The sequence below is a fragment of the Paroedura picta genome, chromosome 2 (genome assembly GCF_049243985.1).
Source record: "Paroedura picta isolate Pp20150507F chromosome 2, Ppicta_v3.0, whole genome shotgun sequence".
Classification (NCBI taxonomy): domain Eukaryota; kingdom Metazoa; phylum Chordata; class Lepidosauria; order Squamata; family Gekkonidae; genus Paroedura; species Paroedura picta.
Genome location: NC_135370.1, coordinates 28393079 through 28408267, shown reverse-complemented (window position 1 = coordinate 28408267; position 15189 = coordinate 28393079). Strand labels below are relative to the sequence as shown.

Below are 15189 nucleotides of genomic sequence, written 5' to 3'. Positions count from 1 at the left end.
GATGGCCCTCTTGGCCTCCTGCTTGGCGAAGGCATCCCGGATGATGGGGAGGCGGCTGTAAATCTCCTGGAAAGTCAAGGGCAGCTGCAGGATGGAAAGGGGAGCATGAAGGCAACCTGCCTGCCCTCTCACCCCTGCATTCCCACCAGCCAGGTTTTAGTTATAGTCGGAAGATCCATTGCTTGGGGTAAGAGAGACCGTCTGGAACCCGCAAAAACCTAGCGGCACCTTCAAGGACATTTATCTTCCTATTTATTGGTATGCATTTGTTGAGTTTGCGGCTCCTCGGCGGGTTGGGCGGCGGCTCCCAGGCGGCTTGGCGGTGTGTGCGGCGGCGGCGGCTCCTCGGCGGGTCGGGCAGCGGCTCCCAGGCGGCTTGGCGGTGTGTGCGGCGGCGGCGGCTCCTCGGCGGTTCGGGCGGCGGCTCCCGGGCGGCTTGGCGGTGTATGCGGCGGCGGCGGCTCCTCGGCGGGTCGGGCGGCGGCTCCCGGGCGGCTTGGCGGTGTGTGCGGCGGCGGCGGCTCCTCGGCGGGTCGGGCGGCGGCTCCCGGGCTGCTTGGCGTTGTGTGCGGCGGCGGCGGCTCCTCGGCGGTTCGGTCGGCGGCTCCCGGGCGGCTTGGCGGTGTGTGCGGTGGCGGCGGCTCCTCGGCGGTTCGGGCGGCGGCTCCCGGGCGGCTTGGCGGTGTGTGCGGCGGCGGCGGCTCCTCGGCGGGTCGGGCGGCGGCTCCCGGGCGGCTTGGTGGTGTGTGCGGCGGCGGCGGTGGCTCCTCGGCGGGTCCGGCGGCGGCTCCCAGGCGGCTTGGTGGTGTGTGCGGTGCCGGCGGCGTCTCCTCGGCGGCTCCTTCTGGTGGACGGCTGTCTTCGCCTGCGGGCAGGCTATAGCGTGGCTCCGTTGTGGCTAGGCTAGGGATGCCCTGCCCTGGTACTGTTTAAACATCCCTTCAAAATAAGATACAGACATGCCACAACAATGAACATAAGGAACATTTTCTTTTCATGGAAATTTTAACTCATGACAATGTCAAATCAATGGTTACCCTGAGCTTGCTTCTCTGCAACGAGATAGTCCCATCTGGGAGTGATGGGAGACAATGACACCCGAAGTGTGTTGTAATGTAAAGGGCCTGGGGGGGGATGAAGTAAAGGGCCGGGGGGGGGGGAGAAGGTATCCTTCAGGGCCCACCTCCAATTAGTCGAAGGACCACGTGTGGTCCGCAGCCCACGGGTTGGGGATCACTACGCTAGATGATGCGCTTTCAATGCCCTTTCGCAGAATCCAGCTGCAAAAGCGCATTGAAAGTGCATTATCCAGTGTGTGCAGAATGGGCCACTGGTCCCTACTGCCGCTTTTGCATTATATCTTGCCATTTCCACACTGTGGGTGCCCTGAGGAGGGGGGGGAGACCCTACCTTAGAAAAGTTTAGGAAGCCCTGAAAGGCCAATTTATTTCCTCGGGGAGGGGGCTAATGGGATATAAATAGCAGGTATTTAGGGATTTGGGACTTTACTTGGTTGGGTTTCAGTTGTGAAGAACACCCCCGAAGGCAGAGATGGAATTCAGTGAGATCTGAACATGCTGGAAAGACACTTCAGGGAAGCAGGGTGTGTGAATGAGATCTTGGGGCACTTGGGGACGGGAAGCTAAAGGCAAGCAGACAGGGTGATGTGGCGGTAAAGGAGGCAAAGGCAGCCTTGGGCTGTATGAAAAGAGGCATCCCATCAAAATCGCAAGATGTCCGAGTCCCACCGTACATCCCACATTGATTAGACTGCTCCTGGAATCCCATGTCCAGTTCTGGAGGCCCCACTCCAGAAAGGACGTGGACAAAATGGAGATGGTGAAGAGGAGATGGCCAAGCCAAGTGAGGAAAGGTCTGGGGAAGAGGAGGTGGAGAGGGGACAGGACGGCTCGCTTAAAGTATCTCAAAGGTTGTCATTTGGAGGAGGGCAGGGAACAGTTGATGGCAGAGGATAGGACCCACAGTCATAGATTTAAACTATGGGTAGAAAGGTACAGGCTACAGATCAGGGAATCTTTCTTTACAGTCTGAGTACTTCAGCAGTGGGATGGGCTGCATGAGGAGGTGGGAGCTCCCCCTCATTGGCCGTCATCAAGCAGCGGCTGGACAGATCCTTCTCCTGGATGCTTAAGGCTGATCCTGCACTGAGCAGGGGGTGGGATTAGGTGGCCTGCATGGCCCCTTCCCACTCTAGGATTCTAGGAGTCTAGTTCAGTAGTGGAAGGGGCTGCCTAAGGAGGTGGGGAGCTCCCCGTCCCTGGTTGTCTTCAAGCAGTGACTGGACAGATCCTTATCCCAGATGCTTGGGGCTGATCCAACTCTATGATACTACGCTGCAATAATTTTACAATTACAATTCCTTAGCTGCCCTGAGGAATTGGGAAAAGGAGATCTTCTAATTTATATCTATATTTTAAATATCCACGACCCCAAGGAGTCCCGAAGTGGGACCGTGCCCTTCCTCTCCCACAACAGACACCTCTGACAGGACTGCTCTGCGGAAACAGCCCTAAGAGAACTGTGTTGGAATGGCAATCAGCAAGCAATTTGGTGAAGTCAGCCCTGTGGGGCTGTTGTTCAGCAGTGTAAGCAGCTCACTAGTGACACCTAATGATCACTGTGAGATTGCAGGGAATTCTGAGCCATGTGCTCTGTTTAATCTGAGCTACCCCACCCACTTCCTCCTTTTTGAGGAAGAGAAGGTCAGCGTGCTTTGCAGAAGCAAGCAAGGAGCATCCATGAAGGATCTGCTGATGTGAGGCACCCATAGAGGCAATTACTGTTTGCAACTACTCTTAAGAAGAAGAAGAAGAAGAAGAAGAAGAAGAAGAAGAAGAAGGGAATGTTTGAATCCCCAAAACCACCACTGAGAAGGGATTGGTGGCTTACAATGATTGACAACCTGAGGAGCAGGAAGAAACCTGCAGGTTGGACACACTTCCGACTTCTCCGCCACCTTGTTGGGAAGGGAAAAGCCATGATGAGATGGCAGAATAATGCGGGAGGGGTCTCCCATCAGCGAGCGGTCAAGTGTGCAGTTTACAATCACACTTTTACAAGCAGGAGGTGGCATGAATTGTCCACCTCTATGCAGAAATGGTCATGGTTTGGGTCTTGCTTCTGCCCGCCAGCCTTGGAGGGCACCTGATACTTCTCACTTGGGTGGACAAGGGCTGCCATCACAGGAAGTGTCTGGCTTGAAGTGGGCACCTGGGGACCCTACCTGAAGCTCTTCTGCCCTCAAACTACATCCTTTCCTTAGTCTCCTTTGGGTTGTTCCTCCCACCTAAGCTGCTTCTTTTGGGAAGCCACAACTGTCTCAGAGGAACTCATGATATTTACGGCAGAGGTCTCCAACCCCCGGTCCGTGCCCCGGTACCGGGCCGTTAAGGCCATGGCACCGGGCCGCCAGCGGCCGCGCCTGCCTTCCCCTCCCCCCGCAGCGAAAGGAGCTGCCGCGCGTGCGTGTTTGCGCCCCTGCTGCCGAAAATGCACACGTGTGGCTGTTCTGCGCATGCGCGTTAGCGCCACCTAGTGGTGAAAACGCACATGCGCGGCAACTGCGCATGTGCGTTTACATGTAGCTGCTGTGGCCGGGCCGCCGGCTCTCTCCCACCCTCGGAGGCGGTCCCCGACTACAAGGCGTGGTGGTGGGGGCATGCAAACATACTTTTACAGCCCTGCTATGGAAGAATGGCTCACTGGTCTCCTAGCTCACCGGGGGAGGGGGAACCAGTCAAGATCTGTCCAGCACCGGAAGCTAAAGAGGGTCAACCCCGGTTAGTCCATGGATGGGAGACCTCTGAGGAAATCCAGAGTTGCAGACCAGAACCAATGGGATGAAATAAATTCAAAAGAAATTCCGTCCAAACATCCGGAAGAAGTTTCCGACAGTGAGAGCGGTTCCTCAGTGGAACAGGCTTTTGAATTCATTTCATCCCATTGATTCTGTTACTAGAAGTTGGTAATCGTCTTCTCTCCAGGCGAAACAGACCAAGCACACATGTTAAGTGTGGCAGGGCCCCCTGCCTCATTGACAGGCACACTGTCTTCTATAACCAATGGCACCACACACTAGTCTAGGCTTAAGCTAAAGCCAAGACAACACTGCTAGGGTCGGCCAAGCCAGGCCAGACTCCATCTCTGCCTTAAGTTTGGAATGACAGCCTTTGCCTGACCCAGAGGTGCCTCTGGACTCAAGCTTGCATCAGTTTACCCCCCCTCCCCATTGTATTTCTAAGCGAGTGGACTGGCTTCCTCCTGTTTGCCTAAGGGCTCATAGGAAAATCCTTTGTCTTGCAACATTTTTCACACTTGGCCCCTCTGCCAGGGGAAATCTCCTCCCCACATCCTGCCAGCTAGACCTGATGGCTCTCTTCCTCAGAGCCATTAATACCTTTATCCAAATCCATTTACGGCCATCACCCCCCCACTTGGCCAGGTATTGTCCTAATCTCTGGGGACCCTGGAAACTTCCAGCACATGCTTACCTGAGCCTTGTAACATAGCCCCCTTCCCAAAATCCTATAAAAACTGTGGCTTCACACAGCCACTCTGAGTGTCTTCCAACCCGGGACCTCCCACGCTGGTTCGTGCTCCTTCCTCTGACCCACCACTCCTCGGACAGGTAACTATCAAGCCTTCCACTCTTCCTCCCCCTTCTCTATATGTCTGCTTGTATGTGTGTTAGCTATTTGTGTGTACTTTTGTTATTTTCCTTTCAATAAAAGCTTATATTAATATTTTACCTTTAAATCTGTGTTTGCCTTGAGTTCCCACAGGCGTAATAAGCCCTCGTAGACATAGGTAACGATCCGATAACGCTAAGTTACCCCCCTCTCGCAGCATTTGAGCTAATATTCCCCACAAGCTCAAAGATACGTGTTTTAGGACACGTGTTCAGCAATTTGGGTAACACACAGACCGTCCCAAAATGGCTTTCTGTCCCCCTGCTCACGTCTCTGGTGACAGGATCTGCTAGCTGGATCAGCAGGGGCACCTGGCTACGGAAGATTACCTCCTTGACGGAGTGTCAGTTGCCATCTGACACGGCCACCCCATTCATTAAAGTCTCAACGAGCTCCTTGGAGATTCTTCTCAATTCGTCATCCTCCTAAAACGAATGGGAACCCAGTCAGTCAATCCCAAATTCCGGGGGCCTTGATGGGAGGTGGGGGGGGGGGAGGTGGTGGCTAAATCAATCAAGTGGCCATCTAATGCTTTGGAGCAAATGCACCCTTCCTTCTTGGGACCCCTCAGTTCAGCGCATCAGGCTTCTGACAATCTCTGGGGATGAATTTGGGGCCGAAGGAAAGAGCGAAGAACAAGAAGAGTTGGTTTTTATACAATAGGACAACGGTACGGAGGTGGCAACGGTACGGTCTTGCCTGCTTGCTGCCTTACATCATGGAAATACTGGAGCATTGTTTGGATCAGTTGGACGCAAAGGGAGGTGTATTTTTTCATTTCGATTCTATCGAACACCGACTGCAGGGTTTTGATGGTCTCCTTCACAATGCATTTGTCCATGCTGACAGCGCTAGTCGTGAGAGGAGTCAGGAGGGCCTCCAGAGACTCGTCCTGAAGGGAGGAAATGAGGGATGAGACCAGGTGGCCACACCGAGGGTGAGACACGCTCAGGCCTTTCTTCCGGGCTCCCTGCGCAGGCACATGGCCTGTGCCGCCAACCGAGAGCAGGACTCATTCTGCCTCTGACTTTTCTCTCCTGACAGAATGTTGCCCCTCGCGGTCCAAAGAGAGCGCGCGTGACCAAGGGAGGGATGCAGCTGATGGTGAGCTCAGAGAGACCTCCTTTCAATCAGCTGGCGGGAATTCTTCCTTCCTCCCAGGCAAGGTTGTCCAGTCCCAGGCTGGGAAATTCCCGGAGCTTTGGGGAGGGCACTTTGTTAGGGAAGAGCTTGGGCAGCCAACCACAGGGCATAGGGCCCGAGGCCTTCCTAAAAACCTAAGAAGGGCGCTGCTGGGTCAGACCAGTGGCCCATCTAGCCCAGCACAGTCCCCCTGGAGGGCCAAGAACAGGGCAGAGCCCTGCTGGATCGTCTATCATAGAATCATAGTGGCCCATCTAGCCCAGCACCCTGCCTCACACAGTCCCCCTGGAGGGCCAAGAACAGGGCAGAGAGGGCGAGGCCTTCCTGAGAGCATCGGAAGAGCCCTGCTGGATCGTCTATCATAGAATCATAGAAGAGTTGGAAGGGGCCATACAGGCCATCTAGTCCAACCCCCTGCTCAACGCAGGATCAGTCCTAAGCATCCTAAAGCACCCAAGAAAAGTGTGTATCCAGCCTTTGCTTGAAGACTGCCAGTGAGGGGGAGCTCACCACCTCCTTAGGCAGCCTATTCCACTGCTGAACTACTCTGACTGTGAAAACCTTTTTCCTGATACCTAGCCTATATCGTTGTACTTGAGGTTTAAACGCATTACTGCATGTCCTCTCCTCTGCAGCCAGCAGAAACAGCATCCTGCCCTCCTCCAAGTGGCAACCTTTCAAATACTTAAAGAGGGCTATCATGTCCCCTCTCAACCTCCTTTTCTCCAGGCTGAACATTCCCAAGTCCCTCAACCTATCTTCATAGGGCTTGGTCCCTTGGCCCCAGATCATCCTCGTCGCTCTACTCTGTACCCTTTCAATTTTATCTACGTCCTTCTTGAAGTGAGGCCTCCAGAACTGCACACAGTACTCCAGGTGTGGTCTGACCAGTGCCGTATACAATGGGACTATGACATCTAGTGATGTTGATGTGATGCCCCTGTTGATACAGCCCCAAATGGCATTTGCCTTTTTTACCGCTGCATCACACTGCCTGCTCATGTTTAGTTTACAATCCACAAGTACTCTAAGGTCTCGTTCACACACAGTGTTACCTAGAAGCGTATCCCCCATCCAGTAGGCATGCTTTGCATTTTTCTGACCCAGATGCAGAACTTTACACTTATCTTTATTAAATTGCATCTTGTTCTCATTTCCCCATTTCCCCATTGTGTTCAGATCTCGTTGAACTCTGTCTCTATCTTCTATCACACCATCCGGTCTCACACAGGGGCCAACCAGTTCTTCAGGATGACCAGCAACAGGGAGTAGAGCCTGAGGCCTTCCTCTAAGGTTGCCTCCTGGCTCTGGGATTCAGAGGTGGACTGTCTCTGGATGTGGAGGTTCCCCTCAGTCCCCATGGCTAGTAGCCAGTGAGAGACTTGTCCTCCGTTCATCGGTCTAGTCCCCTTTTCAAGCTGTCTGTTCCTTGGCCATCCCAACGTCCTCTGGCAGCAAATCCCACCTTTTCATCTCTCTCTCTCTCTCTCTCTGCGCAAAGGAGTCTTTCCCAAGGAAGTCCTTTCCCAAATCTGTTCCTCCCCAGGCTCCACCCCCCAGAGCTCCAGGCTCTTCTCGATCCAGAGCTGGCCATCCTATGGGACCGCTCCCCGCGGGCATCCTCTTACTTCCAGGTTGTGTTGCAGCAGGTGTCCCAGGCCTCGGATACCGAACAGCTGCATTTGTGGACACGGTTGGTCCATCCATTCTCTGAGGACGTCCAGGATGTCCTGCTTCACAAACCTCAGTCCGATGTCTCTGTGGAACAGGAGCTGAGGCACAAGACCCCCGTCGTGAGCAAGGGCAAACAGGACCACCCCCCTCCTGATGCCCAGGCCACAGAGGAAGATCCGTTCCCCTCTAGGAGGTGGACTCTCTATGGATTACGTGGGCTCCTTGGACTGAGATCACGGCCCCTCCACGATACTGGCTCGGGGCACATGACAGCAGGTAACAACAGGAAAGCACGGCTCATTAAAACAATCCTCCCAATGGTCAAATGCACGGGATTGCGAGGTCACTTAGAAAGCTCACGACAGATGTTGCACTGTGTGTCTGCAGTGCTTGGGGGACGACAATGGCGAGGGGAGAGAAGGCCCAGGAAACAGCCCACAGGGCTTCCAGCTGCCTGCCACGGGGGAGGAAACGGCTGGGGATGGGGGGTGCTTTGGGGGACAAGGCCATGGAGTCTGCCCATCAAAGCTGGGGGAACAGAACTGTGCTGCCTGGAGAGGAGGGGTCTTTCCAGGCCCCCCCCCCTTCCGAGGCACTCCAGCCCTTCGAGCAGATCGGCCCCCCGAGCGCTTCGGCCCTTAGAACACATCGGCCCCTAGAGCGTCTTGGTCGTTCCAGTGGTTCATAGAATGCAAGGCACACTGTTTTGCAATAGCCTTTGCGCTGCATAGATGTTTTTAGTTCCTTGGCTTTGTAAAAAAAATTGTGCACAATAAAAGTAATATGAAAGTCCTTACACCCTTGAAGGTCCTAACTGTCACCCGTTGGGTTTTTAGGGTTCCACTTCCGGGTCCCCCCCTTTTGGTTTTTGTTCCATGTTGTAAAAAACACATTTTGGGGGAAAGGGCAAGGGAGCAGAGCATGATGGGAGGCTGCCTCCGTGGGACTCTTGAATTCCAGCCTGGGAAAGGAGGGGAGAAAAGCCCAGATGCGGAGAGGCGAGAGTCGACTCTCAGCCTCCCAAGGAAATCCAAGGGGAGGCTCAGACAAGGTAGGCCTCCTCACGTGGAAACCGTCGTGGTCCTTGCCCCGGACCTTGGAATGACCTCAGCGACCCCCGAAGTCCTCCACCTCCTGGGGGGGGGGGCGGGAGATCTCCTGCTTTCCCTCCAGGCCGCAGAGACCCATTCCCCTGGTGAAATGGGCAGCTCTGGAAGGTCGACGGGGTGGCAGGACACTCTCCCCCCAGCAGCACCCCCCAGCCTCTGCCCCCCGGTCTCCAGGGATCTCTGGGCAATCCTCCCGACAACCCTCACCCTCCCCACCGCCGGGAAGGGAGCTCCAGCAAGCCCGATCCCATCCGATCTCCGGAGACAAGCCAATGCCCTGGCCAGTCTCTGGAGGGGAGGCCTCCAAGGGGTTGGGGGGCAGTTCCTCCCAGGAACACGAGGGGTCAGGATGCAGAGCCAGGAAAGGGCCAACCACCTGCCCACGCCCCTGGCCTGGCTGCCAGACAGCCCCCAGGTCTGCTGGCTACGCCACACACCCCGGAGGAGAAGCAGCAAGAGAGCCGGGAATGGGACAGAGTCTTGGTGCCCCCAGGGAGAGCTCCTTGTGGTCCTGCCTGGCTGGGAACGGGTTCAAGGAGGTCAAGAGTCCAGTAGGCCACGATCCACGGATTGACCCAGCACAAGTGTCTGCATGTGTCCCGGTCATCCAGGGCTCACCTCGGTGAAAAAAGCCATTCCAACTGTCCTCTCCTTCAGCTCGTGATGGTACACATACGCGTTGGCCAGTTTGAAGGTCATCACCATGTGCGCTTTGTTGAACTTGAACAGCTCCCTGTGTGGGGAAAACACGAAATCCCCAAAGGGTCAGCGACTCCGAAGTTTCAAAGTCAGGAACGGCTGGGCCCTGCTACCCCTGTGGCGGCTGCAGCGCATGCGGCATCCCCCAATCTGTCTCAGGAGGCTGCAGAGTGAGCCCCAACGAAAGTGCTGTCTTTTAGGAAGCAGCATCTAATGGACAACGGGGATGCCAGACCCCAGGTAGGAGCTGGGGCTCCCCCGTTCCACAGCTCCTCTCCAGGGGACGGAGATCTGTCCCCCTAGAGAAAAGGGCTGCTAGGGAGGGAGGACTCCCTCGCCCTCTCCTCCACTCAGGTCCCCCCTGCCCCCAATCCCACCGATTCTCTGCTCCACCGCCAAAGGCTCTCTAGTGAGGCAGCTGGCTCCTTCTGGCCGGCCGGCCCGTCCCTCTTGGCCTGCCTCTTCTTACCTGACGAGCTCAAAAACCCCTTCGAAGAAAGTACCCGGCTGCTGCAGTTTGTCCCAGGTGCCTTGTATCGTCAGTATGTTGTACGCCCTGCAGAAGCCCATGCATGCGATGAGGTTCTTCAGGGCCTGGACGCCAGAGCTGAACGGAGCAAAGGAGAAGGTGTCCCCAGAAGCCGTTTTGCCCAGCCGGACCGCCTCTAAGGACAGGGGTGGCCCCTGCTGGCAGGCGCTCATGGGAACTGTAGTCCAAGTCCATCTGGCCATTTTGTCTATGGCCATCTGGAGAGCCACACTTTGCATGTCTATTGCTTGGGTTTTGCTGCTAGCCTAGCCTTGCCTGGCCTGGCCAAATCAGGGGTATGGCCACTGTGGAGGGCACAGACACACCTCAGAGCCCTCCAAGGGCAAGTGACTGATGGGGACCCCCGGAAGGGGCTTCCAAGACCAATGGAAGGCAGAGGTGGGTGGCCATTGCCTTCCTCTGCAGACCTTTTGTGGTCATCCTTTCTGTTGGCAGAGTTTATAGATGCCCTGGCTGCTGGAAGAATAAATAGCTTATTGAGAAAAGAAGCAGCTTTGTGAAGAAGAGAGGAGAGAGATGGTCCTAACAGTCTAACTGACTAATAGTTTTCTTCCCAAAGCAATTGGGAGCAAGTGTGCTCAAAGGAGCAGGAGCCAATGAGGACACGGGCAGAGTGTTTGGAAAAGACCAGGACATTCCTAAAATACACGTGCTACTTCACTCCTCCGGCGCAGACAGGATCCAGGAGGACAAAGTCTGAATCCCATGTTGTGAAATCTCAGTGGATGTCCATGGGCCCATCGCATGCTCTCCACCTAGCCTACCTCATAGGGTTGTTGTGAGGATAAAATGGAGGAGGGGAAAAGACGTAAGCTGCCATTGTGGGGGGAAGCGAGTAGCTTGTAGCTGAAGGACAGGTGAGATCCGTCCCTGTCTCATGGGAGAGCAGAACCGGGCCCATCTCCGATCTTGGCTTCTTACCTCACTACTCCGGATGGTTCTGAGGCCTCAGAATAATTGGACCTCCTGGATCCTTTCCTGCTCGATCCCAGGGAGTAACTGATTTGAGTCACCAGCGCTATCAGCAGGTGTGGGAATTTTTCCCGGACAACTTCAGCCGCGTTGGGCAGGGTCAGGATCCAGCGCAAGGCATTGGTGGCCTGGGGGGAGGAGAAGGAGGAATGGATTCAATAGAGGCAACCAAGAACCAGAGAACCTGCCAGGCAGCCCCTCCTGCGGACCCTGCGCAGAGACCAGGGGCTGAGTTCCAGACCACAGAGACCAGTTCCCCCGGAGACAAGGGCTACTCTGCAGGTCTGGCATTAGGCACCATCCCTCCACCACAACTACAAGGCAGAAGACTCAGGAGGGGAAAACCTGCGTCTAAAACAGGACAATTTTAGATGCAATCAACAAACTTGCTCTCTTTTTCTGAATTTGGTTTTGGCTGTAGCGACACCCAAAACAATGGTTTCTGCCAAAAAGCTTTCAGCAGCTATGGTCGAAGCAAATTTCTTTTTACAATTTCCAGGAACAAAGGCTTACGGGTAACAATTCTCCTTGGCTGCTGATGTCACCTTCACTTGGGAAGCCTTTATCGATTGTGCAGCATCAATTATTTTTCTGGATGGATGCTTGCCTCTTTTTTCCAGTTAAGAGAACAACGTCCTCTTAGAATTTTGAGAATCTTTAAGAGTTCATTGACTTACAGATAACAGTAAGGGGCTTTATGCACCGGGATCTTTGTAGCAAATTGGTCACTGAATGAAAAATCGCCATTTAAAATAGTGGAATTCGTCGTTATGCATACCTGCCTTTGTAGTGGAATCCAGTTGCGTTTTGTAGCGTTTCCCACAGGCTTCAGGTCTCGGCAGAAATCGCTAGAAAGGAAGCGCTATTGCCAAGCTCGTCCCGCCCCTGGCCGTCAGGCAGCCAATGGGCAGCCGTTAGCATGCTCCCAAACAGCCCCTTTCCCTTTAAGAAAGGTTTTTTTTAAAAAAAAACAGACCCATTGCAACGAATCTGTGTAGATTCGTTGCAACGGAGAGACCCATCCAGCTGCCTAGTGTGTTTGAGCTGTCGTTTGATCGTTTGATCGTTGCCACGCTCCCTCCGAGTGAAAAAAAAAATCCCCCCCCCCTCTCACGGGCCCGATTTTCGGCTGAATGAATGTGTAAAAAATAAAGGGAAAATACATCAGCAAACGGGCTTTTCTGTGGTTTGTGCTTAGTGACTAAAGGGGAGGGACTGAAGCCAGGGAAGCCTCTAAACAGAAAGAGGCTCGCTGGTGCGTTTATCCCCGCTCGCTCGGAGAAAAAAAAATGGCGATCGCTTCGCCGGAAGATCAGAGAAGAGAGCCAGGGGGAGGGACTTTGTAGAAACCGCAACAATGTTAACGCACAGGTCTTTTTCGCTAGTGTTGCAGATTGGTTGCAGGAGTGTATCGCTTTCCGGAGGGTGAATCCACTTTTGGGGATTTCCCTGAAAGCGTTACAAGGAAGCGCTTTTTGCAGATTGTTTTCAGGTGTGTGGCAGATTGTCGACGACGTTGTGCAAAACAGCAAATCAGTAGCGTTTTCAATTGGCAACCATTGTGCTATTTTGAAGGCGTGCAAAAAGCCCCTAAGTGTCAAAATGTCTTGTACAAAACGAAATGGACTCTTTAATACTTATGGATTCATATTCATTCAAGTGCGTAGCCGTTTCAGTCTGAAGTAGCACAACAAAAGTTGAGTCCAACAGCACCTTTAAAGGCAGCAAAGATTACAGATAACTTAGCTGAACAAGAATCACAAGCAACAACAATCATAACAACCAGGGAGATGGTATGATGAATGCATTTTTACACTAGAATCATGACTTATAAGCCCCCTGTTACTCGTAAAATACTGCAAAGCGCTTTTTTGCTCAACTGATGGAAGCGGCCTGGCAGAAACGACCGTTTTGCATGTCACCGCAAGGAAAAGGCAATGAAGAAAAAGACGGCAAGCAAGTGGGCTTACGGCTTCTCAAACTGTCCTGTTTTAGACACAGCTTTTCCTGTGGTGTGGGAATTCTGTCCCCCCCTCTGAGATCCCTCCTCCCACCTCCAAAACATTTCCTGCCCAGCCTCCCCAGCCCTGGATGGCCAGGCTCTTCCCAACCCGGAGCTGGCGGCCCAAAGGGACCCAGAGCAGTCCTGGTGGGGCTTTGTACCGCCAGAGGCAGGAGGGACTTGCTGTTGCGCCTCCCAGAGTTTTCCGAGCGGGGGTCTTCGCCCTGCAGGCGTTTCAGCAGCGGCCTCAGGAGCCTGGTGTTGGAATAGGGATCGGAAACCAGGGCTTTCCACACCTCCTTGGCATTGCTGCGGTTTTCAAAACAGAGCAAGAAAGGAAACTCAGGCTTTGGCTCACACTCCCACTGGCGGCCCCAACTGCAGGCCTTCCGTCCCATGGTGAGATCTCTGGGTCAGGGGGGCAGCTGCCGCCAAAGCCCCATCTCCCCACCCACCCTGCCAAGCCGACTGGACCTCCCACGGCCCCTCAGGGAAGCCCCCTCTAGCCCCGCCCGCTTCCCGAAAGCACTTGGCAGGTGTCAGGCCAAAGATCAGGGCGTGGGCACCGCATTGGGGAGCCCTGCTCTGCTGTGTTTCTCCCCAAACATCACCCAAACCTCCCCACAACCCACCCTCAACAGCTGCCCCACCTACCCATCACAGCCCACGGAGACTTCCAGCAGGCAGTCCACCACTCCGCCGACACGCCTGCATGCCAGGGAGCAGATGGCCCTCTTGGCCTCCTGCTTGGTGAAGGCATCCCGGATGTTGGGGAGGCGGCTGTATATCTCCCTGACAGTCAAGGGCAGCTGCAGGACGGAAAGGGGACCATGAAGGCAACAACCTGCCTGCCCTCTCACCCCTGCCTTGCCACCAGCCAGTTTTCAGTTAGAGTCGGAAGATCCATTGCTTGGGGCCAGAGAGACCGTCTGGAACCTGCAAAAACCTAGCGGCCCCTTCAAGGACATCTATTCTCCTATTTATGGGTAGGCATTTGTGGACTGTGCTCCCTGAGAGAGCCAGCGTGGCTGAGAGTGGCGGACTGCAATCTGGAGGAGCCTATTAGAATCCACGCCTCCACATGCAGCTATCTGGGGGACCTTGGGCTAGTCCCAGTTCTTTTGGGGCTGTTCTCGCACAGCAGTTTCCCTTAGAGCTCTCTCAGCCCCACCTACCTCTGGGGTGGGGAGAGGGAGGAAAAGGTATTTGTAAGCCACTTTCGGACTCCTTTGAGTAGTGAAAAGCGGGTTTCAGAAATCCAGCTCTTCTTTACTGATACAGCGGTTCTAACGGAGCAGTCATATCGGGGCTCTCTCAGCCTCGCCTCCCTCACAGGGAGTCTGTTGTGGGGAGAGGAAAGGGAAGGCGAGTGGAAGCCGCTTTGAGACCCCTTTGTGTAGAGAAAAGCGGCATATAAGAACCAACGCTTCCTCCTCCTCGATAACTCTCCTTTCTTATTCATAGGGACTCCAAATTCAGCGCAGGGCAGCTTCCCGGGCTGATATGGGAAGGAGGCAGGACCCCCCCTTTCTGCCCCCCTGTCCACAACTACCAGACAAGCTCCCCCCCCCCCAATTTCCTCTTGTTCCTCACATCTTCCACATCCGTCCCGCACTCTTCCAGGAAGGATCTCAGCAGCATTGATGCAGCCTGAGAGATGAGTCTGTCTCCGTGAATCAGGTTGCTGGTGGTTTTGAGAACCAGTTCTGTGAGCTGACCGGGGCTGAGGTGCTCCCCGAAAGCCTGACACAGAGAGAAAGCAGAAAGAGGGTGTTCCTTGGACCTGCTGCTCACCCCGGCTGTTCATGGCGACACCGAGCGGGAAGGAAAACTGCAAGAGCAATGAGACCAAGCAGGAGCCCTGCAGCACCCTGAGGGGGAACTAACTTTTGTCTAGCCGTCCTGGACAAGAGAGGATTTTGTCAGAGGCCCACTGGCCTTTGCAGGAGCCACCCACAGATAAAGGGGGGCAGATTCACATAGTTGCCTCTCCAGTATAGCAGCTTCAATATGTGATCTGAATCTGAGATTCCGGTCCAGTAACTGGCTCTCTCTCACATATCCAATAAGCTGTGACTCTTGAAGTCTCCAGGGAAGGCCAAACTGGCTCTCCAGATGTCCATGGACTACAACTCCCATGAACCCCTGCGCGGGAATTTCAGTCCATGGACATCTGGAGAGCCACAGTTTGGCCACGCCATAGACCCAGAAAATCTGGTTCATTCCTAAGGTACTACTGGACTTGAATCGACCTCTTCTACAGCAGAACAACATGGCAACGCTCCTGGAATGATCGGAACAGCCAAATCTGAAGGTTTTTCAGGGCTGTAG

General features: G+C 54.4%; 1 protein-coding gene across 1 annotated transcript in view; it reads right to left on the bottom strand.

The window, feature by feature from the left end:
* Positions 1-659: 659 nt before the first annotated feature.
* The window catches only part of LOC143828403 (maestro heat-like repeat family member 5), a 29260-nt gene continuing 14730 nt past the window's right edge, over positions 660-15189 (bottom strand). The window contains exons 12-21 of the mRNA XM_077318835.1: positions 14452-14601; positions 13513-13667; positions 13020-13167; positions 10806-10984; positions 9804-9941; positions 9254-9368; positions 7481-7624; positions 5425-5601; positions 5039-5134; positions 660-939 (exon numbers count right to left, since the gene is read on the bottom strand). Of these exons, the coding sequence (XP_077174950.1) occupies positions 5054-5134; positions 5425-5601; positions 7481-7624; positions 9254-9368; positions 9804-9941; positions 10806-10984; positions 13020-13167; positions 13513-13667; positions 14452-14601 (1287 nt within the window). The 3' untranslated portion in view covers positions 660-939; positions 5039-5053. The remainder of the gene's footprint in view (positions 940-5038; positions 5135-5424; positions 5602-7480; positions 7625-9253; positions 9369-9803; positions 9942-10805; positions 10985-13019; positions 13168-13512; positions 13668-14451; positions 14602-15189) is intronic.